The following is a 26,123-nucleotide window of genomic DNA, read 5'->3' on the forward strand; positions in this document are numbered from 1 at the left end:
GGTAGTGATCATTCAGTAGGGTGAACCGTAGATAGGCCTGATGAGGATGCCAAATCAGGATATGCAGGTAGGCGTCCTTGATATCCAGGGACACAAGGAATTCTTGTTATTCCAGGCCCACGATCCCGCTCTCAAAGATTCCATCATGATTTTGAAAACCTTCAGGTAAGGATTCAAGGACTTCAGATTCAAAATGGGTCTCACAGACCCGTCTGGCTTTGGCACTACAAACAGACTGGAGTAGTAACCTTGTCCTTGTTGTATCAGGGGTACTGGAACAATGACCTGGGACTGGACCAGCTTGTCGATGGCCAGTAGTAGCGTAACACGTATATTTTCCAAAGCTGGCAAGCTCGATTTTAAAAATCGTTGGGGAGGAGCACCATCGAACTCCAGCTTGTAACCCTGAGAAATAAGGTCCATTACCGAGGCATCTTGGCAGGAACCATCCCCGATGTGGCTGAAGTCACGTAATCGAGCTCCCACCACGAGGTCCCCTCATGGTGGGTGGGCACCGTCATGCTGAAGACTTAGCGGAAGCTGAACTGGTGCTCTCCTCCTGAGAGCCGGCAACGGCTGGTTTCTTAGGCTTACCTCTGGAGCCTCTAGCTGCATTGGAGGCACCCCGGGCCCTAGACCGAAATCTGGAGGACCGAAAAGGACTGAGTAGACGGTCCCGGGTAGATACGTCTAGCAGGTGGAGCCCCTGAAGGGAGAAACGTGGATTTTCCAGCAGCAGCTTAGGAGATCCAGATGTCCAATTCCACTCCAAAGAGCCATTCACCTGTGAAGGGAAGAGATTCCACATTACGTTTGGAGTCAGCGTCTGCAATCCACCGACGCAACCATATGACTCTGCGAGCAGACACAGACATAGCAGTGGTTCTAGCCTGTATATTGCCAATCTCTTTAAGGGAGTCACAGAGGACTCTTGCCGTGTCCTGAATGTGTTTTAGGAAAGTTACAGTAGTAACTAAGGTCATATCCCCTGAAAGGCCCTCTTGAATTTGAGTAGCCCACGTATGAATGGCATTTGTCAACTAGCAACCAGCAATGACCAGCCTTTGAGCTATACCTGCAGCAGTGTAGATAGATTTTAGTGGTCTCTATTTTCCTATCCCCGAATCTTTCACCGTAAAAGAGCCCGGAGCAGGGAGCACCAACTTTTTAGAGAAGCGAGAGACGGAGACATCCACTGCGGGAGATTCTTCCCAGAATATCCTGCCTTCAGGGGCAAAAGGGAAGGTACTTAAAAACCTCTTGGACACCTGATATTTTTTATCTGGATTTTTCCAGGCTAATTTAAATAAATCATTTACTTCTTTAGAATCAGGAAATGTGACATTCAGTTTGTCTTGTGGGAGGAAAAATGACTGCCGATTAGTAGCATCCTCTAGGGGGAGCTTTAACACATCCCGTATAGCTAATATAAGGGGTTCAATACCCTGTGTAGGGGTGGAGTCCCCGCATATGCGGTCCACATCATCCTGTATATCATCATCAGTATCTGATAGGTAAAGCACGCTTTTGTGCACCTGCAGTGGACAGGGGGGGATGTTTAGCAGCTAGATTTGCCACTGCTTGTTGCAGTTCCTGAGTTTTATTGGCATTTACAGTGAGTTGAGATGACATATCAGACATCATAGATTTGATAGCCCCCAGCCAGGAGGGCTCTGGACACTCTGCAACATTGTTATCGGCATTTTGTGATGACTGACTACACTGCTCACATGATATTGAGTCAGATGAGCTAGGGGAAAATCTAGCATTACACACACTGCATAACTTCTGTTTTACCATTATGAAGAAAAACAGGTACAATACACAGCCAGAAATACAATACAAGCCTGCCTATTGCATGTGAGAGGAGACACAGGAGAGAGGATACCAGCGCTGCACAGCCCCAGCGTTTCACATAAACAGTAAGTCTGTCTAATGAAAAATCCCCCAGAGGGATGATATTTGTGTACAATATAGCGTCTCTCCCCCTCTACCAATGATCCAGCGTGTGACCGTTATGGAGGAGCTGTGTGAGGCTGCTGCTGTTTATGCAGAGGAAGGCGCCAAAATGCCGTTGAGCCTGTTCTAATGTAGCTCCGCCCCCCGTTATGGCGCCAGAGCTACTGTGCAATCTTTATACTGGCCAGGTCATCTAAGTGTTTGTAGCCTCACATAAATGCTTGGTACAATTGCATTTAGCCAGTCTCACGCAGGGGTCAAAGCAGGTCCCCCTCCCCCTCCCCAGGCACTTTTTTCTACACTGACCTGTAGGAGGAGACATAGAGGGGAGGAGCCAGCACACCCAGTTGAAGAAATTTAAAGTGCACTGGCTCCTTTGGACCCGTCTATACCCATCGTACTAATTCTGTCCCCAATATCCCTTATGGATGCTAGAGAAATTCATTTTTAGTTATTCAGGTTAGTTAGCAAACCAAAAAGGCACACTAATGGACAAAACCATGCTGCACTGCAGGTGGGGCAGATGTAACAAGTGCAGAGAGAGTTAAGGGCCCTACACACTTAGCATTGTGAACGGGCTATATGAACGATATCGTTTAGTGTGGATGCACCGACGATGAACGATGCACATCCCTGCAGTCATTCATTGTTGGTTTTCTATAATTTTTCAATCCAAGTCAATTTGGACAATAACGATCATCATTCAGGTCGCTCATTGTCCAAATTGCTGACATCGTCAAGTGTGTAGAGCCCATTAGATTTGGGGCCTAATTCAAACCTGATCGCTGGGCTAATTTTGCTGTCCTCGATCAGATAGTCGCCGCCCAAGGGGAGTGTAAATTTGCCCGTGCAAGTGTGCGATTGCATGTGTACACCGTGCTACAAATGTCCTTCAGTCAGCAGACAGATCCGTTCGCACCTCACTCACCATTGAATGTTTTTTTCCCCTGTGTGCAGTCTCTGCGCAGCCCAGAACTTACCCTACAGTGCGAAGAGATCAGGCTGATTAGGTCCGGAGCTGACATCACCCAACCTCCCTGAAAACGCTTGGGAACGCCTGCATTTTTCCTGAGACTCTCAGTTACCTCCCACAAACGGCCTCTTCATGTCAATCAATTTGCGAATGGCTGTGCGATTTAAATTTCTGCACCAGCCTGTCACTGTTTGCCGATGCCTGTTGTTGTATAGCGATTATGGTACATACGCAGTAAATCGATAATCGCTCGCTGTGTGAAAATAGCAATCGGGACTTAATCAGGCCCTTGGTTGGGATATATTGTTTCTGTGCAGGGTAAATACTGACTGCTTTATTTTTACACTGCAATTCAAATTTCAGTTTGAACACACCCCACCCAAATCTAACTCTCTCTGCAGGTTATATCTGCCCAACCTGCAGTGTAGCACAGTTTTGCCCAGTTGCTTGCTTTTTTGGATTGCTAACAAACCTGAACGAGGCCCTACGTTAACACTTGCCCTTATGCACAGATATGGAACAAGAAGTGCTACAACCACTACAAAGTTATATGCAGATTAAAATAAAATAAAAAAACACCACAAATGTGCACATTTCTAGTCAGTACAGAGATTTTTATTTTCACAGCTGTTTACAAGCATTTAAATTCTGAAATGCATTTTCCAAACAGAATTTCAATGGCACTGTGTACGTAAGCCTAAGCAGGTTTGTAAGGGTGTATGGAAACACGAGTCATCTGCACAGCGAGCACATTACAAAACACGTTCATAAAATTGAAAAGTTTTGGGGGGGGGGAAAAATCACATCTTTTTAAGATCTTTGGAATTACATGTGTTTTGTGCAGAGTATAAGTTGTTTTGAAAATCATAAAGAGGTTTTATGTTCACGAGCCACAAGAATAATTCATATGAGGGTACAATTTCACCATCTTTACAGCACATGATTTTCATGTACAAGAAAGGGGATTTATTCACCATAGAAGTACATACTTCCTCATTATTTACTCCTGGGTTTAACTATGGCAGGTCGATGATCATGGCGCGCCTTTGGGGGAGGGAGCATGGCCTCATGGCACCCCAACCATTTTCATCACTCCTAGAAATGCTGGGCTACCCCCAAGCTCTCCCCAGTCTGTGAATACATTCTGTGCACTTGCGCCTGGCATCTATTCACCTGGCAGTGAGTGTTCACTCCCAACTCCCCCTCAGCAGGACACTGCAGCCTGTGGGTGGGAAATGGCGGGACCAGCCCAACATCCCTGGTGCATACGGTAGCAGCAAAGTAGGTGGCTGGGTGCAGCGGGCCTGATGAGGTAGCGGGAGTACAGCAGGGCGCCTACATTAAGGGCAGGGTGCATATTAGTACTGTAGAATCAGGCAGCGCAGGGCACCACATTGAACCAGCCAAGCAGTAATGCTACTGCCTGCCACAAACACACACAGACAGAATACAAGCTATATAACATGTGTGACTGTAACAGTAAGGTGACCTCACCGTGTATAAGTTCCAGCCAAGCGTTGAGCTCCTGGAGTGCATAGCTGGATTCCTCCTTTACACAACCCACGCCATAACATCATGGGTCATGTTAATCACTGTGATTTGAGAAAACATATTATCAGTGGTTAGTCTGAATACTCCAATCAGAATTTATATACTGAAGTTCAATATGTGCGATATTGGGAGGTAGAATAGTAATCCCTTGTTTATTACAAAATTGGTTATCTTAACAAGGAAGGGGAAAATGTTGCATAGTCACATATAGAATATGTATACACCCAACCTGAGCTTCTACATTAAGTACATTTAGTTTAGGTAAAAAAAATAATGTATCTAATAGTAACTAAGCAGACAATGGCCAGGATGTTATGAAGTTTGAGTTCAGCGGCCGTTCGGGATCTTGGCTGAACTGGGGCGTGTTTTTTTTTAAAGGGGCAATCATTTACAAGGCATGGTTTAGCCTTGTAAATCATTGCCCCTTTAAAAAAAAATGTCCAAGTTCAGCTGACATCCCGCATGGCCGCTGAACTCGGACTTCATTACATTCTTGGCTAATAGGTCAAGTTGATTACTCGCAAGATGTCACTTTATGAAATCTCTAACGCCACCCACTCATGTACGGCACTGAAGCTACAGAACAAGTACTAAGGAGGCACAGAGGATTCCTCTCTTTAAAACATAGGTGCCCCCATGTGTGTGCGGTCCAGTGTGGGGAGGTAGGGTACAACGTGCCCTCCCAAATCTACAGAAAATTATTTTTTGGTAATATTGTCTTTGATCTCCATGCAATTTCATGTAAGGAGCAACATAATTTGCTAGAGGGGACTCCAATATTTTAAACAAAGATGCTCCCATGTATGTCAGCTTCATTAAGGGGGTGGGGTTAAAGGACATATATAGCCCCCTCATATACAGAAAATTATGTTTTCCATATATGGGTGTAATATATGGAAAATATAACTAATAACTACCAGGAGTCCGGATCATTTGAAAGATGGAACTTTCAGAAATTCAGAGTGACCCACATTTGAAAGCGGGATGCCCGGTTGGGAAACATCTTACCCATACCTCCCAAAATAACCCTTTCCAGGAGGGACAAAATACTCTGCTCCTGAACTTTCCTCTTAATTTAAGATTGCAATCACCTGTGGTGATACACCTTTCGAATCCATTAACCTGTACAAAATAGGCGGCGGCAATCAGAAATTAAGAGGGAAGCCCAGGAGCAGAGCATTATGAGGGTCATTCCGAGTTGATCGTAGCTGTACTAAATTTAGCACAGCTATGATCATCTTCCCTGACATGCAAGGGGACGCATGTCAGTGCCGCCCCCCCCCCGCACAAGTAAAAAAGCATTGCACAGCGGCGATGCTTTTGTATTTCTGGAGTAACTCCCGGACCTACTAATTTAGGTATCGGTGGAGTGAATTTGGTTTGTATCGATTATAGACGGATATACATAAGCATAGTTCCTAACATGACCCATTCCAGGAGGGACAAAATGCTCTGTTACTGGACATCTCTCTTAATTTATGATTGCCGTCTCCTGTGTTGATATACTTTTCTTATCAATTAACTGGTTCAACACAGGTGCCGGCAATCATACATTAAGAGTAGGTTTACCATACTATCCCTTTAAACTGTGCCAAAATCCCGACAGCCGACAATGCCAGCACACCAGGGCTATTCCATGACACCCATAAAGTGGGCATAGATCCTGTGGCGAGTGCAGCGAACCACCAAGCCCGCAAGGGGACTCCACGCTCGCACCACTGCACGCATTCTGGCGGGCGGGATGCAGCTGTTGGGATATGGACAGCCGGCATCCCATTCACAGGCAATACATACCGATTCTAGATTACACAGGTTCCGTGGCTGATTAAAACCAGATTAAATGCAGTCTTCAAGTCATCCAGCCACAGAACCTGTGTAATTCATGAGTGTCCTGGTTTAAAAGCATAGGCTAAGCTTAATTAGAAGCAAGGAACAGATCATGTTGTCCCTCCTGGAAAGGGTCATGCTGTGAGGTATGCATATGGCGTACAGTATAAAACAACAAGAATTGGATCTATCACTCTAGATATCGGACATGGAAAGAGTGTACAGCTTTTAGTTTGCTGCCTTATGTACTTCACTATCTAAAGCAGGGGTGGAGAACGTCCGGCCCGCGGGCCTTATAAGGCCCGCACAGCCTCTTCATCTGGCCCAGTGGCCAGTGCTGCAGCCACTGCTATGTGAGGGGAGGAGAGCACAGCGCCTCTCATGCCCCTCAATGTACTCAGTGATGTCCGGTCTCCAGCGGCAGGGTGAATCTCATTGGTTTGTTATAGGGTGGCCAATCCCGGGATCAGGATCGGCAGGATCCCGGGATTTAGGCCTAAAATTGTCTGGGCTTCAATACCAATGGGATTGGAGTTTCCAATCCTGGGGATTTTGGGATTAGAAAGGCCCCTTGTTTTTTCAATGCCAGGCAGCGTTGAGCATCCTGCCAGCTTCCCCTGCCCCCAGCTGTGCGCAGTGTGATGTGAAGTCAGAGGTCACGCTATGCAGTCTGACGCCAGCCGCCCGTGCTGCCTGTACCACACCTTTGCCGTCTGCAGCAAGTGAACCTGCCCGCACTCCCAGAGGAGGGGCGGGGGGCATTGAAGATTTTAATTTTGAAATCTTTAACCCAGTCCCAGGTATCCCGGGATTGTTCATTTTTCAGTCGGGATACGGTCGTTAGGTCGATACAGCTTAGGTCGACAGTCATTAGGTTGACCACTGAAGGTCGACGTGTATTGGGTCGACATGGTCATTAGGTCGACATGAGTTTTTCACATTTATTTTTCATTTTTTGGATTTTTTCATACTTAACGATCCACGTGGACTACGATTGGAACATTAACCGGTGCCGAGCGAAGCGAGGCACCTTGCCCGAAGTTTGCGTGCCATGCGAGGGGACGCGGTGCACTAATTGTGGTTCCCCGTCACTTTACGAAGAAAACAACGCCAAAAAGTAAAAAAAAAACATGTCGACCTTTTAACCTGTCGACCTATTGTCCTTGTGGACCTAATGCATGTCGACCTAATGACTGTCGACCCAACAACCCATACCCTTTCAATCACAAAACCCCAATATTGAAAAAAGCCCAGGATTGGCCTCCCTAGTTTGTTAGCCAATCAGAGCTCGCGGACCAGCAGCCTTGCCTCCTGACTGGCTGCCGGTTCGCGGGCTCTGATTACCTAACGAACCAGCGCCTCATTTGAGATACCTGTCGCCGGTGACCAGACTTCACTGAGCATCGAGGGGCAGTAGAGGCGCTGCGCTCTCCTCCCCTCATATAGCAGCAACACCGGTGATCGGTGAGCAGCAAAGATGGGGGGGGGGGGCACTGTGGGTCAACAGGTATCTGGCACTGTGAGGTAAAGTGTATCTGTATCTGGCACTGCACTACTGGGGGGCATATGTGTATCATGCCCCATTTTAATTGGCCACACCCATGTTTTGGCGCGCGCACACACAGTACCACTAAGGGGCACATCTACTGGGGGCAGGCTAATTTTTAAATTGATCATTTTTATATGGCCCCCGAAGGATTTTATAAATATCCAAATGGCCCTTGGTAGAAAAAAGGCTCCCCAATAAGAAGCCAATAACTACAATTCATGGGCGGACATAAAAAGCCCACAGACTGGTGTAAAATAATCACGTATCCCTACTATCTGACAGCACCCAGTGCATAACATCTGCCAGGTGACGTTAGAGGGAAGCCTATCGGCATAATAAGCACGCACGACGCCCATACAGGAGTGTGGAGGAGAAGAGAGCAGGGTGTGAGCAGCGCAGTGACCGCATTAGAACACTGCCAGGCGGGAGAACATAGGCTGAATGGCCGCTGTCAGTGAGAGAGGAGCCGTGTTGGTGGGTCGGGGATCAGTAGGCAACAGCTGCCCGCGGTGGGCACGGGGTGGATAGTAACACTAGCCTATACACTACGGTGCGGTACTGACTAATGCCCAGCGCTGATTATGTGCCCCGGGGTGAGGGGAGGTTGGAGAGCGGGAAGAACATCACATAACGTGTATTTACGTTTAGCGCCGAGAGGAGCATAGCGCTGGTACCGGCTGCCTGGGGTCACGGTGTCTCCTGGGTCCGGAAGCTTAAGTTTCCAAAATGGCCGCCGTGGAACGCACACCCGCCTCCTCCGTGCGTTCCAGCTCGACTCTCGACAGAAACTTCCGTCCAGCAGTTATATCGCGCACGCTGTGTACCTACTTTCTGCTCCGGCCGGCCGGGATCAGCGAGCACTGGGAGGTTACATCGGCGGGCGTGCGTGCGGAGGGGAATTACCGAGGGCGTGTATAATAGCGTGACACTGGGGTTGCGTGTCGTGGGAGGGGGCGGATTTACACCGTAGTTCTGGTATGTGGCGCAGTTATTGGTTGTGTTTGAGGGCACACACTGGCGGCTCCTCCCCCTCTGGGCGGTGACACACGATACGTCAGCGCATCCTCCTTCTCCTAAGGAAAGTAGGAGGAGTTCACCGGGCAGCCGGAGTAAGGTAGGGACCCCGCACCCGCACCGGTCCTCCCAGCAGCTCGCCCTTTGCAGTAACATTGCTATAGTACATCCTGCTGCTGTCACACCGCACCGGCCAGAGAACGTGGTCTCCCAGCTGCGGCTCTGTCACTGATCAGATGGTGTCATCAGGGGAGAGATGAGAACTCTGACAGACAGTAGGGATGGCCATCAAATGGTTCACTATTTGTGACATGGACCCAGGGGCTTATGGGAAAGGTCCTCTCCACGAAGGGAAACGACGCTACCATGGTCCTATCTGTCCTTTCCAACGGTGGCAGGAAAATCATCGTCGGGTGTCACTAGTGGGGTATGTGGCCGCAATTGTCCAGTCAGAAGGAGGGAGGGAGGGTATAAATGGCATGACGGGGTAAGATGGCCAGTTAGGAGGGAGGGAGGGTATAAATGGCATGACGGGGTAAGATGGGTCTGTCGGCACAGAGCCACTGTGCTCACACCCATCACAGCAGCTACAGTAATGAGGGGAGCAATAAGAACCCCCTCCATCTGGCAAGTATCAGGGCAATTCCCCGTTTTGGCAATGGCTAGGTCGGGGGATTGGGGAACTCCAACGTGTTCAAAATCCTTGATTTACTGACTTCGACCAAAAAATTATTTGGTTCGGCAACGTGGGGATTTATAAATGCTTTTTCTTCCTCATTCCTTGGTGGATAGATGATCATCGATGTCCACCTATCAACAGAACAGGGAGTCGTGGATCAGATGCATGGCCCGTTTAAGGACGGGCGTCGAATAGTTCACTCTCGATGGTGCCATCTGTAATTTCCATTGATGGCAATAAACAGCACAAAATGATCAATAGCCCCATGGCAAAACCATCAATTGTTTCTAACCATCTGTGGTCATTGGGCCTTACCCGATGGTTAGTGTACAAGTGTGATGGTGGGGACACTGCGCATGTGCAGAATGGATCCTGCATCCTTGCACACAGTGTCCCCTAAGCCCCAGCCTGATTGACTGGCTGAGGGTGTTTGGGGGCGGCAACCACCTCCAGTTTATAGCAGTGCCAAGGTCAGTGTCTGCGTCTAGTGACACAGGTTTGAGGACCTGAGACGGAAATCTGAGTAACCTTCCGACTGTCACATGGTGTGATTCAATGATGCGCCTTGAGATGCACCAGCGGATCACGGAAGCAGTCAGAAGGCGTCTATTTTCACCAGACGCCTCCTGCTGCATTTGCATATGAGCTGTACGGTATTGCACAGCCGCTTCCTTGTGTCCTTTGTCTGTCCCTATCTCACAGCTAGCTAATACCCCTTTTACACTGCACAAATAACCAGGTATATTGCCGGGTCATAACGGGTCGATGTGCAGTGTGAAAGGGGTAAGTCCCGGGTTGCCTGACTCAGAATTTCAACCCGAGAATAAACCAGGGTTATTCCCGGGTTATTACCAGGTCAGGTGCGGTGTGAATTGCCAATGCATCGGTGGGCGGCTTGTTGTGTGCTGGGCGGCTGTGAGATTCTACGCAGTTGCAGTTCTGCTACAACCACAGATCTGAAGCTGAATGAGGTCCACAGCCTGTATCATGGCAGTTAGGAGCTGATTGGCTGGTATTTTCTCTCTTTATCTCTCTCCCACCCATGCACCCAAGAATACACACATGCATATACATACAGAGGCATATCATAGTCATTTCCGGATTGCGATGCATGTATTTATATATAGAAGCGGCTCTGTTTATTATAGGTGGAGTGCTGTAGCTGTAGCAGCAGTCTATGGGAAGCTTTGGGTCTTTTCTTGGCCAAGTAAGGCCTTTTACTATAACTGCCATAATCTGTCCAGATATATAGATGTAACCTGTACAAAACCCATATTCACTTTTTACTTCCAAAAACAGGGAATGCAGACTCTACGTTCTGCTACTGTACAGTAAATGTCTGTGTCGCAGTAAGACGACCCTCACACTAGGAGATCAGAGACAGACCGCTGATAATACACTCAGTAGTAAGTGAGTGGGGCTTACTAGGTTCAGCTGCATCTGGTGGGATGTCTGCTGCTTATAACTATATAGTTAGGAAGAGGGGGTAGTGCATAGCTCCCAACTGTCCCGATTTTGGCGGGACAGCCCTGTTTTTTACGGTCTGTCCCGCTGTCCCACCCGCGGGTTGCAGTGGTGGCGGGCAGTTGGGAGATCCCCCCCTGTCACTCGCTGCTCTGAGTAGAGCAGCGGTGAATAGATATAGAATAGATTCACCGCAGACTGGGACAGGGGGCATGACCAGCAGCTCTCTGAGCGCTGTTCATGCCCCCATAATGATGAAAACGAAGGCGTGGCTTGCGACCGTGGCACTTGCCGTGAGGCCATGCCCCTTTCTGATAGGCCATGCCCCCTAATTTTGGGCGCACACCTTCGGCACGCGATAATGTCCCTCCCTGGCCAAGACCAAAGTTGGGAGGTATGCTAGCGCGTCTCCAGTGCTGATCCTGATCACGCCATTGGAATACAGGGATTCTGATAGTCTGAAGTTGTGCTTCCGGCCACCCTAGGGTCCTAGTGCCCGGCAGCTGTAGGGCTCCGAATGAGGAAATGCAGAGTGCACCCCAGGCTCTAACGGACCCTGCAAAAGCGTTACACTTGTGCACAGATCCCAATTCGGGTACAATCCCAGGAAAACCTGGACGTATAGCCTCTCTGCTTAATTAGTACCACAGACAGCTTGATTATACTGTACCCTCTCAGAAGGATGGATTTTTTTGAAACCTTGACTGTTTGGGTGCCTGAGGACCGAGTTTTGGCAACCCTTCTGTATGCTGTCTCCTATATAATAGAACAGGCTTCTTTATGAGTTAATCACTTTCTGTAAGAACATTCTAGTGCTTACATTGTAGATACTGTAAACATGTAGTCATTGTCTTTACAAGTGATCTACCATCTAATATAAGGTTGCTATCAGGCCGTTTTTCACCTTCTGAATTAAAACACAGGATGTAATTATCATGTAATTATCGTTGAATAACTGTTACAGCTATAGTTCCAATGCAAATAACCGTGTAATTGTCTGCTGGTGCCAGGGAATTTTTTGGCTTTCACTTCAATGTATGTTAAAATGTGTAGCCCTAGCAATTATGCTGCACAGCTAGAGGGGTTACCCTATTAGTGCCACTTTCCAGCTTGTCATATACAAATTGAGCATAAATAAGAAACTGCCTCAGGGTGGGAATCAGCTTACAGGCTAGTCACGTCTCTCTGCCCATCATAAACTGTGCATTTACATGTGTGACATACCATCATAAACAGTAATCCTTGTCATACTATGCTCATTTATACCAGATGTATTGGGGAATTCCACATTCAAAATGTCGGCAATGAGAATAGGGGCAATGTGAGGTTGAAGTGGCAACATGTTATTAATGCAATTTAAAGTATTGTAAGTGTCAGCTTTACACTTCAAACACAATGGTAAAGCATCATGTTTGAAGGGGAAGCAGTCAGGATTCCGACACTAGTCTGAATGCCGACATCGGCATTAAGAAAGGGTGCAACATCCTAGTGCCGGAATCCTGACAACTGGGATCCCGAACAAGGAGGCACCGCGGCGCTGCAGAGGTTAGCCGTGGGGAGGGGGATGTTGTTTAGGTTTAGCTGCATCCCAGGGGTAGGTGTTAGGCTGCGTTCCCATGGGTTAGGGTTAGGCTGCGGGGAGTGGGGGTTAGGCACCCCCCTTCGAAGATTTAGGATTAGGCTACAGGGCAGGAGGGTTAGGTTTAGGCATCGGGGATGGGGGGGTTAGGTTAAGGCACCTCCGGGTGGTGGTTAGGGTTAGGCACAAAGGGGGGAAGGTTAAGGTTAAGCAGCAGGTAGGGAAGTTTAGGGTTATGGGATGGGCGTGGGGAGAGGGTAGAACACCTGTCTGTATCTTAAACTCTGGGATCCCAGCGTCGGTATTTTACACGCCGGGATACCAGATGCCGGGATCTCATACTGATCCCTGTTTGAACGTGTAAAGCCGACGCTGGACCTGATTCAGAGGTGCACACAGTGCCATTAACACTGCAATATCAGATGCAGCGGACTTGCCAAAATATACCTTCTTTTGCATAGAGATGCCTGCTGTTAGCGCCTTACACCTGCTGCTTATGTACAAAAGCGGGAACGTTGGTCGCACCATCTAACTTCTGAGCAACCATAAGCTGTCTCAGACTGAGCGGCTCTTCTAAGATTCCGGGGCCTCTCGATGTGAACCATTGACTAGGCAGAAATCGGCCGCATTTCTAGCCACCTCTTTACCTCCCACAAACCGTCACTCACTTTGCAAATAAATACTTGCGTATCAAACCCATTTGTACATATACACCTTTTATGGCAAGCAGGAGCTTTTCCAACGATGGCAGGCCACACCATCGATGGTAGCCCATGTGCAGAACTCAGCCATCGTTAGCTAAACCATCAATGCTTTTTAATGATTGTTTTAAACCATTGCTTATTGACAATAGTGCCATCAATACAGTATACTAGTTCTATGGTATACTGTGGTTAGAAAAAAAAGAAAATAGTTTTTTTTATTGGGCTCCTCTTCCATGTTTATGTTACCATGTCTGGTTTTCCTATACAGGCTTTGATGTAATGCTCCAAGAACTTGTTATCATTCTAGTTGCCCCCTTCTGCGCCAAAGGTGTAAAACTCTGACATTTTTTTCCACAGGGTACTTTTAGTTATTTTAAATAACTATGTCAAATCTTTCATACTCCGCCTCATATCTGGTTGCAGTAATATCAGTTGCAGCAGGCAAATTGGTTTGCAGTTTGCAAATGACAAATTATGATTTCTCTGCAGAGTTGAACACATACAGTGCATCCGGAAAGCATTCACAGCGCTTCATTTTTTCCACATTTTGTTATGTTACAGCCTTATTCCAAAATGGATTAAATTAATTTCTTCCCTCAAAATTCTACACGCAATACCCCATAATGACAAAGTGAAAAAAAATTGGGGGGAATATTTGCAAATTTATTAAAAATAAAAAACTAAGAAATCACAGGTACATAAGTATTCACAGCCTTTGCCATGAAGCTCAAAATTGAGTTTTGGTGCATCCTGTTTCCACTGATCATCCTTGAGATGTTCCTACAGCTTAATTGGAGTCCACCTGTGGTAAATTCAGTTGACTGGACATGATTTGGAAAGGCACACACCTGTCTATATAAGGTCCCACACTTGACAGTGCATGTCTGAGCACACACCAAGCATGAAGTCAAAGGAATTGTCTAGACCAGTGGTTCTCAAACTCGGTCCTCAGGACCCCACACAGTGCATGTTTTGCAGGTAACCCAGCAAGTGCACAGGTGTATTAATTACTCACTGACACATTTTAAAAGGTCCACAGGTGGAGCTAATTATTTCACTTGCGATTCTGTGAGGAGACCTGCAAAACATGCACTGTGTGGGGTCCTGAGGACCGAGTTTGAGAACCTGTGGTCTAGACCTCTGAGACAGGATTGTCTCGAGGCACAAATCTGGGGAAGGGTACAGAAAAAAATAAGATTTTAAACCTACCGGTAAATCTTTTTCTCCTAGTCCGTAGAGGATGCTGGGGACTCCGTAAGGACCATGGGGTATAGACGGGCTCCGCAGGAGACATGGGCACTATAAAGAACTTTAGATGGGTGTGCACTGGCTTCTCCCTCTATGCCCCTCCTCCAGACCTCAGTTAGAGAAACTGTGCCCAGAGGAGACGGACAGTACGAGGAAAGGATTTTTGTTAATCTAAGGGCAAGATTCATACCAGCCCACACCATCCACACCGTATAACATGGAATATACGCAACCAGTTAACAGTATGAATAAAACAGCATCAGCCAACGACTGATCTTAACTGTAACATAACTCTTATGTAAGCAATAACTATATAAAAGCCTTGCAGAAACATGTCCGCACTGGGACGGGCGCCCAGCAGCCTCTACGGACTAGGAAAAAAAGATTTATCGGTAGGTTTAAAATCTTATTTTCTCATACGTCCTAGAGGATGCTGGGGACTCCGTAAGGACCATGGGGATTATACCAAAGCTCCAGACCGGACGGGAGAGTGCGGATGACTCTGCAGCACCGATTGAGCAAACATGAGGTCCTCTTCAGCCGTGGTATCAAACTTGCAGAATTTAGCAAAAGTGTTTGAACCCAACCAAGTCGCCGCTCGGCAAAGCTGTAATGCCGAGACGCCTCGGGCAGCCGCCCAAGAAGAGCCCACCTTCCTAGTGGAATGGACCTTTACCGAATTTGGTAACTGCAATCCAGCCGTAGAATGAGCCTGCTGAATCGTGTTACAGATCCAGCGACCAATAGTCTGCTTAGAAGCAGGAGCGCCAACCTTGTTGGCTGCATACAGGACAAACAGTGCCTCTGTTTTCCTAACCCGAGCCGTCCCGGCTACATATATTTTTAAGGCCCTGACTACATTAAGGGACTTGGAATCCTCCAAGTCCTTCGTAGCCACAGGTACCACAATAGGTTGGTTCATATGAAACGGTGAAACCACCTTAGGCAAAAATTGAGGACGAGTCCTTAATTCTGCTCTATCCACATGGAAAATCAGATAGGGGCTTTTGTGAGACAAAGCCGCCAATTCAGACACCCGCCTTGAAGATGCCAAGGCCAACAACATGACCACCTTCCAAGTGAGAAATTTCAATTCAAACGTTTGAAGAGGTTCAAACCAGTGAGATTTTAGGAACTGTAACTGTTAAGGTCCCATGGTGCCACTGGAGGCACAAAAGGAGGCTGTATGTGCAGCACTCCCTTTACAAAAGTCTGGACTTCTGGGAGAGAAGCCAATTCCTTCTGAAAGAAAATTGAAAGGGCCGAAATCTGTACCTTAATGGAGCCTTATTTTAGGCCCATATCCACTCCTGTCTGTAGAAAGTGGAGAAAACGGCCCAGATGGAAAACTTCCGTAGGAGCATTCTTGGATTCACACCAAGATACATACTTTCTCCAGATACGGTGATAATGTTTCGTCGTCACCTCCTTTCTAGCCTTCATCAGAGTAGGGATGACTTCTTCCGGAATGCCTTTCCCAGCTAGGATTCGGTGTTCAGCCACCATGCCGTCAAACGTAACCACGGTAAGTCTTGGAACACGCAGGGCCCCTGTTGCAACAGGTCCTCCCTGAGAGGAAGAGGCCACGGATCTTCTGTGAGCATTTCCTGAAGATCAGAATACCAGGCCCTTCGAGGCCAATCTGGAACAATGAGTATTGTCTGCACTCTTTTTCGTCTTATGATTCTCAAATCTTTGAGATGAGTGGAAGAGGAGGAAACTCATAGACCGACTGAAACACCCACGGTGTCACCAGGGCGTCCACAGCTACTGCCTGAGGGTCCCTTGACCTGGCACAATACCTCTGAAGCTTCTTGTTGAGGCGTGACGCCATCATGTCTATTTGAGGAATGTAAAGGAATTTTACCCAACTGCGCCTGTGTGTATATAAATTAATAAATGGGTGATTTGAATAAAGGGAAAAAACACAGTACTATTTGAGGAAGTCCCCACTGACTTGTTATCTCTGCAAAAACTTCTTGATGAAGTCCCCACTCTCCTGGATGGAGATCGTGTCTGCTGAGGAAATCTGCTTCCCAGTTGTCCACTCCCGGAATGAAGACTGCTGCCAAAGCGCTTATGTGATTTTCCGCCCAGCGCAGAATCCTGGTGGCTTCCGCCATTGCCACTCTGCTCCTTGTTCCGCCTTGGCGGTTTACATGAGCCACAGCTGTGACGTTGTCTGATTGAATCAGAACCGGTAGGTCGCGAAGAAGATTCTCCGCTTGACGTAGGCCGTTGTATATGGCCCTCAATTCCAGTACGTTGATGTGTGGACAAGCCTCCTGGCTTGACCATATCCCCTGAAAGTTTCTTCCTTGTGTGACTGCTCCCCATCCTCGGAGGCTCGCGTCCGTGGTTACCAGAACCCAGTCCTGAATGCCGAACCTGCGACCCTCTAGAAGGTGAGCACTCTGCAGCCACCACAGGAGAGACACCCTGGCCCTGGGGGACAGGCTTATTTTCTGATGAATTTGAAGATGGGACCCGGACCACTTGTCCAGAAGGTCCCACTGAAACGTCCTCGCATGAAACCTGCCGAAGGGGATGGCCTCGTAGGTCGCCACCATTTTTCCCAGTACTCGAGTGCATTGATGGACTGACACTCTTTTTGGTTTTAACAGGTCTCTGACCATGTTCTGGAGTTCCTGGGCTTTTTCCATTGGGAGAAAAACCCTCTTTTGTTCCATGTCCAGAATCATGCCTAAGAAAGATAGCCGAGTTGTTGGAACCAACTGTGACTTTGGTAGATTCAGAATCCAGCCATGTTGCTGCAGCACTCTCAGGGAGAGCGCTACGCTTTTCAGCAACTGATCTCTCGATCTCGCCTTTTATCAGGAGATCGTCCAAGTACGGAATAATTGTGACTCCCTGCCTGCGCAGGAGCACCATCATTTCCGCCATTACCTTGGTGAAAATCCTCGGGGCCGTGGAAAGCCCAAACGGCAACGTCTGAAAGTGGTAATGACAGTCCTATACAGCGAATCTCAGGTACGCCTGATGAGGGGGATATATGGGGACATGAAGGTATGCGTCCTTTATGTCCAGTGACACCATAAATCCCCCTCCAGGCTGGAGATAACTGCCCGGAGCGATTCCATCTTGAATTTGAACTTTTTCAAGTACACGTTTAGGGATTTTAAATTTAGAATGGGTCTGACCGAGCCATCCGGTTTCGGGACCACAAATAGGGTTGAATAGTACCCCTTCCCCTGTTGAACTAGGGGAACCTCGACAACCACTTGTTGTTGACACAGTTTTCGAATTGCAGCTAAAACTATCTCCCTCTCTGGGGGAGAAGCTGGTAGAGCCGATTTGAAAAAACGGCGAGGAGGCATGTCTTCGAATTCTAGCTTGTAGCCTTGGGATACAAATTTCCATTGCCCAAGGATCCACGTCTGACTGAACCCAGACGTGGCTGAAGAGTCGAAGACGTGCCCCCACCGGCGCAGACTCCCTCAGTGGAGCCCCAGCGTCATGCGGCGGATTTAGTAGAAGCCGGGGAGGACTTCTGCTCCTGGGAACTAGCCGTAGCAGGCTGCTTTTTTCCTCTTCCCTTACCTCTGGCGAGGAAGGAAGAGCCCCGACCTCTTCTGGACTTATGCGACCGAAAGGACTGCATCTGATATTGCGGAGTTTTCTTTTGCTGTGTGGAAACATAAGGTAAAAAAGTAGATTTGCCTGCGGTAGCTGGGGAACGCGAGACCTTCCCCAAATAAATCCTCACCTTTTGTAAGGTAAAACTTCCATATGCTTCTTTGTGTCGGCATCACCCGTCCATTGGCGGGTCCACTAGGCTCGCCTAGCAGAAATCGCCATGGCGTTGGCTCTCGAACCTAGCAGACCAACGTCTCTCTGAGCGTCTCTCATATATAGGACTGCGTCTTTAATGTGACCTAAGGTCAATAAAATGGTATCCCTATCCAGGGTATCAATGTCAGCTGACAAAGTATCCGTCCAAGCCGCAACAGCGCTACAAACCCAAGCCGACGCTATTGCCGGTCTGAGCCCGTATGTGTATAAATAGATTTTAAGGTAGTTTCCTGTATGCGATCAGCAGGATCCTTGAGGGCAGCCGTGTCTGGAGACGGCAGCGCCACTTTTTGGACAAGCGCGTTAACGCCTTGTCCACCCTGGGTGAGGATTCCCACCGTAACCTGTCCTGCGCAGGAAAAGGATACGCCATAAGAATTCTTTTGGGAATCTGCAGTTTCTTGTCTGGAGTTTCCCAAGCCTTTTCAAATAACGCGTTCAGCTCATGAGACGAGGGAAAGGTTACCTCAGGTTTCTTTTCCTTAAACATGTGTACCCTCTTGTCAGGGACAGAGAGGTCATCAGTGATATGTAAAACATCCTTTATTGCAATAATCATATAATGAATACTTTTGGCCACCCTTGGGTGTAACCTCGCATCATCGTAGTCGACACTGGAATCAGAATCCGTGTCGGTATCAGTGTCTGCTACTTGGGACAGGGGACGTTTCTGAGACCCTGAAGGGCCCTGTGACACAGCCAAAGCCATGGATTGACTCCCTGTTCTATCCCTGGACTCTGCTTTGTCCAACCTCTGATGTAATAAAGACACATTTGCATTTAAAACATTCAGCATATCCAACCAATCAGGTGTCGGAGTTGCCGACGGAGACACCACAATCATCTGCTCCACCACCTCCTTAGATGAGCCTTCCGCTTCAGACATGCCGACACACGCGTACCGACACCCCCACACACTCAAGGATATTCTATATAGAGACAGTTCCCCAATAAGGCCCTTTGGAGAGACAGAGACAGTATGCCAGCACACACCCAGCGCCAATTGACACTGGAAACCAAATTCCCAGACAAAACAGCGCTTTTATATAAATATACACTCACTGCGCCAATAAAAAGTGTTCCCCCCCCTCCCCTCTTTTTTGCCCTCTGTCACCGTGTTCAGCAGGGGAGAGTCCGGGGAGCCAGCTCCTCTGCAGTGCTGTGGAGAAAATGGCGCTGGTTAGTGCTGGAGGATCAAGCTCCGCCCCCTCAGCGGCGGGCTTCGGTCCCACTCAAATTTTCTATACTGGGGGGGATTATATAATATACTGCCTCCGCAGCCTCTCTCTCTCTCTCTCTCTCTCATATATATATATATATATATATATATATATATATATATATATAATGTGTGTGTGTGTATATATATATATATATATATATATATATATATATATATTAGTCCCTAGAGGTTTATAATTGCTGCCCAGGGAGCCCCCCCCCTGCGCCCTGCACCCTTCAGTGCCCGCTGTCTATCTTCCGGCTCTGTGAGGAGGACGGCGGCGCGGCTCCGGGACGAACGGCGAGGGTGAGACCTGCGTTCCGACCCTCTGGAGCTAATGGTGTCCAGTAGCCTAAGAAGCAGAGCCTATCATTTAAGTAGGTCTGCTTCTCTCTCCTCAGTCCCACGATGCAGGGAGACTGTTGCCAGCAGTGCTCCCTGAAAATAAAAAACCTAACAAAATTCTTTTTCAGAGAAACTCAGGAGAGCTCCCCTGTAGTGCACCCAGTCTCCTCTGGGCACAGGATCTAACTGAGGTCTGGAGGAGGGGCATAGAGGGAGGAGCCAGTGCACACCCAGTTCTTTATAGTGCCCATGTCTCCTGCGGAGCCCGTCTATACCCCATGGTCCTTACGGAGTCCCCAGCATCCTCTAGGACGTAAGAGAAATATCTGCTGCTTTGAAGGTCCCAATGAGCACAGTGGCCTCCATCATCCGTAAACGGAAGAAGTTCGGAACCACCAGGACTCTTCCTAGAGCTGACTGGCCGTATAAACTGAGCGATCGGGGGAGAAGGGCCCTAGTCAGGGTGGTGACCAAGAACCCGATGGTCACTCTGTCAGAGCTACAGCATTCCTCTGTGGAGAGAGAAGAACCTTCCAGGAGGACAACCATCTCTACAGCAATCCACCAATCAGGACTGTATGGCAGAGTGGCCAGACGGAAGCCACTCCTTAGTAAAAAGTACATGGCAGCCTGCCTGGAGTTTGCCAAAATGCACCTGAAGGACTCTCAGACCGTGAGAAACAAAATTCTCTGGTCTGATGAGACAAAGATTGAACTCTTTGGCAGGAATGCCAGGTGTCATGTTTGGAGGAAACCAGGCACCGCTCATAACCAGGTCAATACGATCCGTACAGTGAAGCATGGTGGTGGCAGCATCATGCTGTGGGGATGTTTTTCAGCAGCAGTAACTGGGAGACTAGTCAGGATAGAGGAAAAGATGAATGCAGCAATTTACAGAGACATCGTGGATGAAAATCTGCTCCACAGCTCTCTTGACCTCAGAATGGGGCGACGGTTCTTCTTTCAGCAGGACAACGACCCTAAGCACACATCTTATTAGATATTAAAGGAGTGGCTTCAGGCCAACTCTGTGAATGTCTTTGAGTGGCCCAGCCAGAGGCCAGACTTGAATCCGATTGAACATCTTTGGAGAGATCTGAAAATGGCTGTGCAGCGACGCTTCCCATCCAACCTGATGGAGCTTGAGAGGTGCTGCAAAGAGGAATGGGCGAAACTGGCCAAAGATAGGTGTGCCAAGCTTGTGGCATCATATTCAAAAAGACTTGAGGCTGTAATTGCTGCCAAAGGTGCATCAACAAAGTATCAAGTAAAGGCTTTGAATACTTATGTACATGTGATTTTTTTTTACTTTTAATACATTTTTAAAAAAACTAAAAAAATCTTTTCACATTGTCATTAATGGGGTATTGTGTGTAGAATTTTGAGGGAAAAAATGAATTTATTCTATTTTGGAATAAGGCTGTAACAACAAAATGTGGAAAAAGTGAAGTGCTGTGAATGCTTTCCGGGTGCACTGTATGTTTGCTGACCATACTGGGGTCATTGGAGATCGGCATAGCATCTGTACAAGGAGAAGTGCATCTAGAAGGCATACTCGTCAGACGCTCCTGCGCATGGCAGAATAGGGGCAGCGTGCAGGGAGTGGCAGAGGACAGTCTGAAGCAGGATGGCATGGGGGTTATTCAGAATTGTTAGGAAACCAAAAAAGCACACTTATGGGCAAAACCATGTTGCACTGCAGGTGGGGCAGATGTAACATGTGCAGAGAGATTTACGTTTGGGTAGGGTGTGTTCAAACTGAAATCTAAGGGCCTAATTCAGCATGGATCGCTAATTAGAGTATTCGCAGATTGAGCGATTATGGAACGACTGCGCATGCGTGGCGTTTGCATTGCATAAGTGTGAGGGATAATAGCGACAGAAATTGTGTACAGATCATAATCGCAATGTAGCCGCTGTTTGACAGGCAGCATTTCTGGGCGGAAACCTGCCGTTTTCTGGGTGTGTCAGAAAAAAATGCCGGTGTGCCCAGGCGTTTTTTGGGAGGGTCTCTGACGTCAGTGCCGACCACTTCCAGACGGTCTTAGTTGCAGATTAGTGACAGCCGCAGAACTACTTACATTTGCTCAGACGGCAATTTTTTTTCGATATTCCGGAAATTGCGTATGCATCTGCGAATGGATAGCGATCTGCGATGCATTTGCAAACTTGCACGGGGCATTTTTTCTTCCTGCTGGGGTGGCGCCATTCTACTCACAGACATCTGCAATTTCTCTGAATAGTGATCCATGCTGAACTAGACCCTACATTGCAGTGTAAAAATAAAGCAGCCAATATTTGCCATGCACAGAAACAATTTAATCCAAGCAAATCTAAATCTCTCTGCACATGTCACATGTCAAATCTAAATCTCTCTGCACATGTCAGTGGGGCACCTGCAGTGCACATGGTTTTGCCCATTAGTGTGCTTTTTTGGTCTGCTAACAAACCTGAATAACCCCCTATATCTGCAGATGCCACGCGAGTTGGGTGCGATCTCCAGTACAACTATTATTAATCTTGCGCATGTTTTGCTGGCTGACGAGTCCTACTCATCCATGGCTATTACTGTCACACACACACAGTTATACAGTGTCCTGGGTGGAAATGGCCATGCAGCAGCTAAAGTCACTTTCCCACCAGGTCCGCATTTGAGCTCTATGCAGTTATACACAAGAACAACAGAACCAGTTAACAGATAAGTGGTACCTGGATCAACCTATATGTAGAAGCTAGTGGCTATCAACACTGCAGCCATTGCTTTGGCATGGCCAACCCCTTACCTTGAAAAGCCTATCAGAAGTGAAATCAAGCGTCAGCCCCACCCGCACAGTGTAAGTGCTTCTGACACAGACTGCATATGGATAGGTTGCATGAGCTGCAGCATGGGATCCTGGAGAAGGCAGAGCCAGTAGCCGCAAACTGTAGACACCATCACAAGTGGCCCAGCCGCGGCTCCAGCACAGCAAGCAAATAAGAATCAGCTTGATTTCTCTTACGTCCTAGAGGATGCTGGGGACTCCGTAAGGACCATGGGGTATAGACGGGCTCCGCAGGAGACATGGGCACCTATAAAAAAACTTTAAGTATGGGTGTGCACTGGCTCCTCCCTCTATGCCCCTCCTCCAGACCTCAGTTAGATCCTGTGCCCAGAGGAGACTGGGTGCACTACAGGGGAGCTCTCCTGAGTTTCTCTGTTTAAAGAATTTTGTTAGGTTTTTTATTTTCAGGGAGCACTGCTGGCAACAGGCTCCCTGCATCGTGGGACTGAGGAGAGAGAAGCAGACCTACTTAACTGATAGGCTCTGCTTCTTAGGCTACTGAACACCATTAGCTTCAGAGGGAGTCGGAAACGCAGGTCTCACCCTGCCGTTCGTCCCAGAGCCGCGCCGCCGTCCTCCTCGCAGAGCCGGAAGATAGAAGCCGGGTGAGTATGAGAAGAAAGAAGACTTCAAAGGCGGCAGAAGACTTCTGATCTTCAAAGAGGTAGGCGCGCAGCGGTAACGCCGCCCGCCATTGCTCCCGGGACACACACACACACACAGGCACAGATGGGTGCAGGGCGCAGGGGGGCGCCCTGGGCAGCAATAAACCTCAGAACTGGCATATTGGGAGATATTAGGCTGCAGAGGCAGTAAATATGTGAACCCCCGCCATTTTTTGTAATTTCTAGCGGGACCGAAGCCCGCCGCTGGAGGGGGCGGAGCTTGTTCCTCAGCACTAACCAGCGCCATTTTCTCCACAGAAGCTGCAGAGACGCTGGCTCCCCGGACTCTCCCCTGCTGAATTCAGGACAGAGGGCTTAAAAAGAGGAGGGGGGGGGGCACAATTCTTGGCGCAGTGAGTTATATTATATCAAAAAGCGCTGTCTGGTATTTCTCCAGTGTCAGTGAGCGCTGGGTGTGTGCTGGCATACTCTCTCTCTGTCTCTCCAAAGGGCCTTATTAGGGAATTGTCCCCTTATAGCTATATCCCGGTGTGTGTGGGGTGTCGGTACGTGCGTGTCGGCATGTTTGAAGCGGAAGGCTCTTCCAAGGAGGAGGTGGAGCAGATGAGTGGTGAGTCCCCGTCGGGGGTGCCGACTCAAGAGTGGATGGATATGTGGCATATGTTAAATGCAGGTGTGGCATCACTACATAAGAGACTGGACAAAGCAGAGTCCAGGGAGACAACAACGAATTGGACCGACTCACAGGGCCCTTCAGGGTCTCAGAAACGTGCCTTGTCACAAATAGTGGACACAGATACCGACACGGAGTCTGACTCCAGTGTCGACTACGATGAAGCTAGATTGCACCCTAGGGTGACAAAAAGTAATCAGTGTATGATTATCGCAATAAAAGATGTTTTACATATCACTGATGAACCCTCTGTTCCCGACATGAGGGTACACATGTTTAAGGGGAAGAAGCAAGTAGTAACCTTTCCCCCATCTCATGAACTTAACGAGTTATTTGAAAAAGCTTTGGAAACTGCAGATTCCCAAAAGGATTCTTATGGCGTACTCTTTCCCTACGCAGGACAGGGTACGTTGGGAGTCCTCTCCTACAGTGGACAAGGCTTTAACATGCCTGTCCAAAAAGGTGGCGCTGCCGTCTCCAGACACAGCAGCCCTCAAAGATCCTGCGGACCGCAGGCAGGAGACTACTTTAAAGTCTATGTATACACATACTGGTGCTTTGCTCAGGCCGGCAATTGCGTCGGCATGGGTATGTAGCGCAGTTGCAGCTTGGACAGATACCTTTTCAGCTGACCTTGATACCCTAGATAGGGATACCATTTTATTAACATTAGCCCATATTGAGGACGCAGTCTTATAAATGAGAGATGCTCAGAGAGACATTGGACTGCTGGGTTCCAGAGCCAATGCCATGGCTATTTCTGCGAGACGAGCCTTATGGACCCGTCAATGGACAGGTGATGCGGACTCAAAAAAGCATATGGAGGTTTTACCTTACAAGGGTGACGTGTTGTTTGGGGAGGGGCTCGCGGATCTGGTTTCCACAGCTACCGCGGGTAAATCTACCTTTTGTTCCCCAACAGCAAAAGAAAACTCCACAGTATCAGATGCAGTCCTTTCGGTCGCATAAGCCCAGAAGAGGTCGGGGCTCCTCCTTCCTTGCCAGAGGTAAGGGCAGAGGAAAAAGAACACCTGCTTCGACTAGTTCCCAGGAGCAGAAGTCCTCCCCGGCTTCTGCAAAATCCACCGCATGACGCTGGGGCTCCCCTAAGGAAGTCCGCACCGGTGGGGGCGCGCCTTCGATTATTCAGCCAGGTCTGGGTTCGGTCAGACGTGGATCCTTGGGCGATGGAAATTATTTCCCAAGGCTACAGGCTGGATTTCGAAGAGGTGCCCCCTCGCCGATTTTTAAAGTCGGCCTTACCAGCTTCTCCCCAAGGGAGGGAAGTAGTGTTAGCTGCAATTCAAACGCTGTACCAGCAGCAAGTGATTGTCAAGGTCCCCCTGGCCCAACAGGGAAAAGGGTATTATTCGACCCTGTTTGTGGTTCCGAAGCCGGATGGTTCGGTCAGACCCATTTTGAATCTAAAATCCCTGAACCTGTACATGAAAAAATTCAAATTCAAGATGGAATCGCTCCGAGCTGTAATATCCAGCCTAGAAGGGGGGGATTTTATGGTGTCGCTAGACATAAAGGATGCTTACCTTCATGTCCCCATACATCCCACTCATCAGGAGTACCTGAGATTCGCTGTACAGGACTGTCATTACCAGTTTCAGACGTTGCCGTTTGGGCTTTCCACGGCCCCGAGGATTTTCACCAAGGTGATGGCGGAGATGATGGTGCTCCTGCGCAAACAAGGAGTCTCAATTATCCCATACTTGGACGATCTCCTGATAAAGGCGAGATCAAGAGATCAGTTGCTGAAGAACGTGGTGCTCTCCCTGAGAGTGCTCCACAGCACCGTTGGATTTTAAATCTGCCAAAGTCTCAATTGGTTCCAACGACTCGACTATTGTTCCTAGGCATGATTCTGGACACGGAACGAAAGAAGGTTTTTCTCCCGTCGGAAAAAGCCCAGGATCTCCAGACCATGGTCAGAGACCTGCTAAAGCCAAAAAGAGTGTCAGTTCATCAATGCACTCGAGTTCTGGGAAAAATGGTGGCAGCCTACGAGGCCATCCCCTTCGGCATGTTTCATGCAAGGACTTTTCAGTGGGACCTTCTGGACAAGT

At 48.2% G+C, this 26,123-nt stretch overlaps 2 protein-coding genes across 7 annotated transcripts in view; one reads left to right on the forward strand and one right to left on the reverse strand.

Moving 5' to 3' along the window:
- Nucleotides 1-8,792, reverse strand: part of DNAJC4 (DnaJ heat shock protein family (Hsp40) member C4) — a 114,409-nt gene extending 105,617 nt beyond the window's left edge. The window contains exons 1-2 of one of the 2 annotated variants that reach the window (XM_063944954.1): nucleotides 8,688-8,792; nucleotides 4,427-4,524 (exon numbers count right to left, since the gene is read on the reverse strand). In XM_063944954.1, coding sequence (XP_063801024.1) covers nucleotides 4,427-4,509 — 83 coding nt within the window. In that variant the 5' untranslated portion in view covers nucleotides 4,510-4,524; nucleotides 8,688-8,792. Of the gene's footprint in view, nucleotides 1-4,426; nucleotides 4,525-8,501; nucleotides 8,663-8,687 lie in introns of those variants that run through there. The other variant, XM_063944953.1, reaches the window with a different exon arrangement.
- Nucleotides 8,223-26,123, forward strand: part of NUDT22 (nudix hydrolase 22) — an 86,029-nt gene continuing 68,128 nt past the window's right edge. The window contains exon 1 of one of the 5 annotated variants that reach the window (XM_063944950.1): nucleotides 8,223-8,333. The gene's annotated coding sequence lies outside the window, so the exon portion shown is untranslated. The other 4 variants (XM_063944951.1, XM_063944952.1, XM_063944948.1 and 1 more) reach the window with 4 other exon arrangements.

This window comes from Pseudophryne corroboree, chromosome 11, assembly GCF_028390025.1.
Source record: "Pseudophryne corroboree isolate aPseCor3 chromosome 11, aPseCor3.hap2, whole genome shotgun sequence".
In the NCBI taxonomy this organism is placed as follows: Eukaryota; Metazoa; Chordata; class Amphibia; order Anura; family Myobatrachidae; genus Pseudophryne; species Pseudophryne corroboree.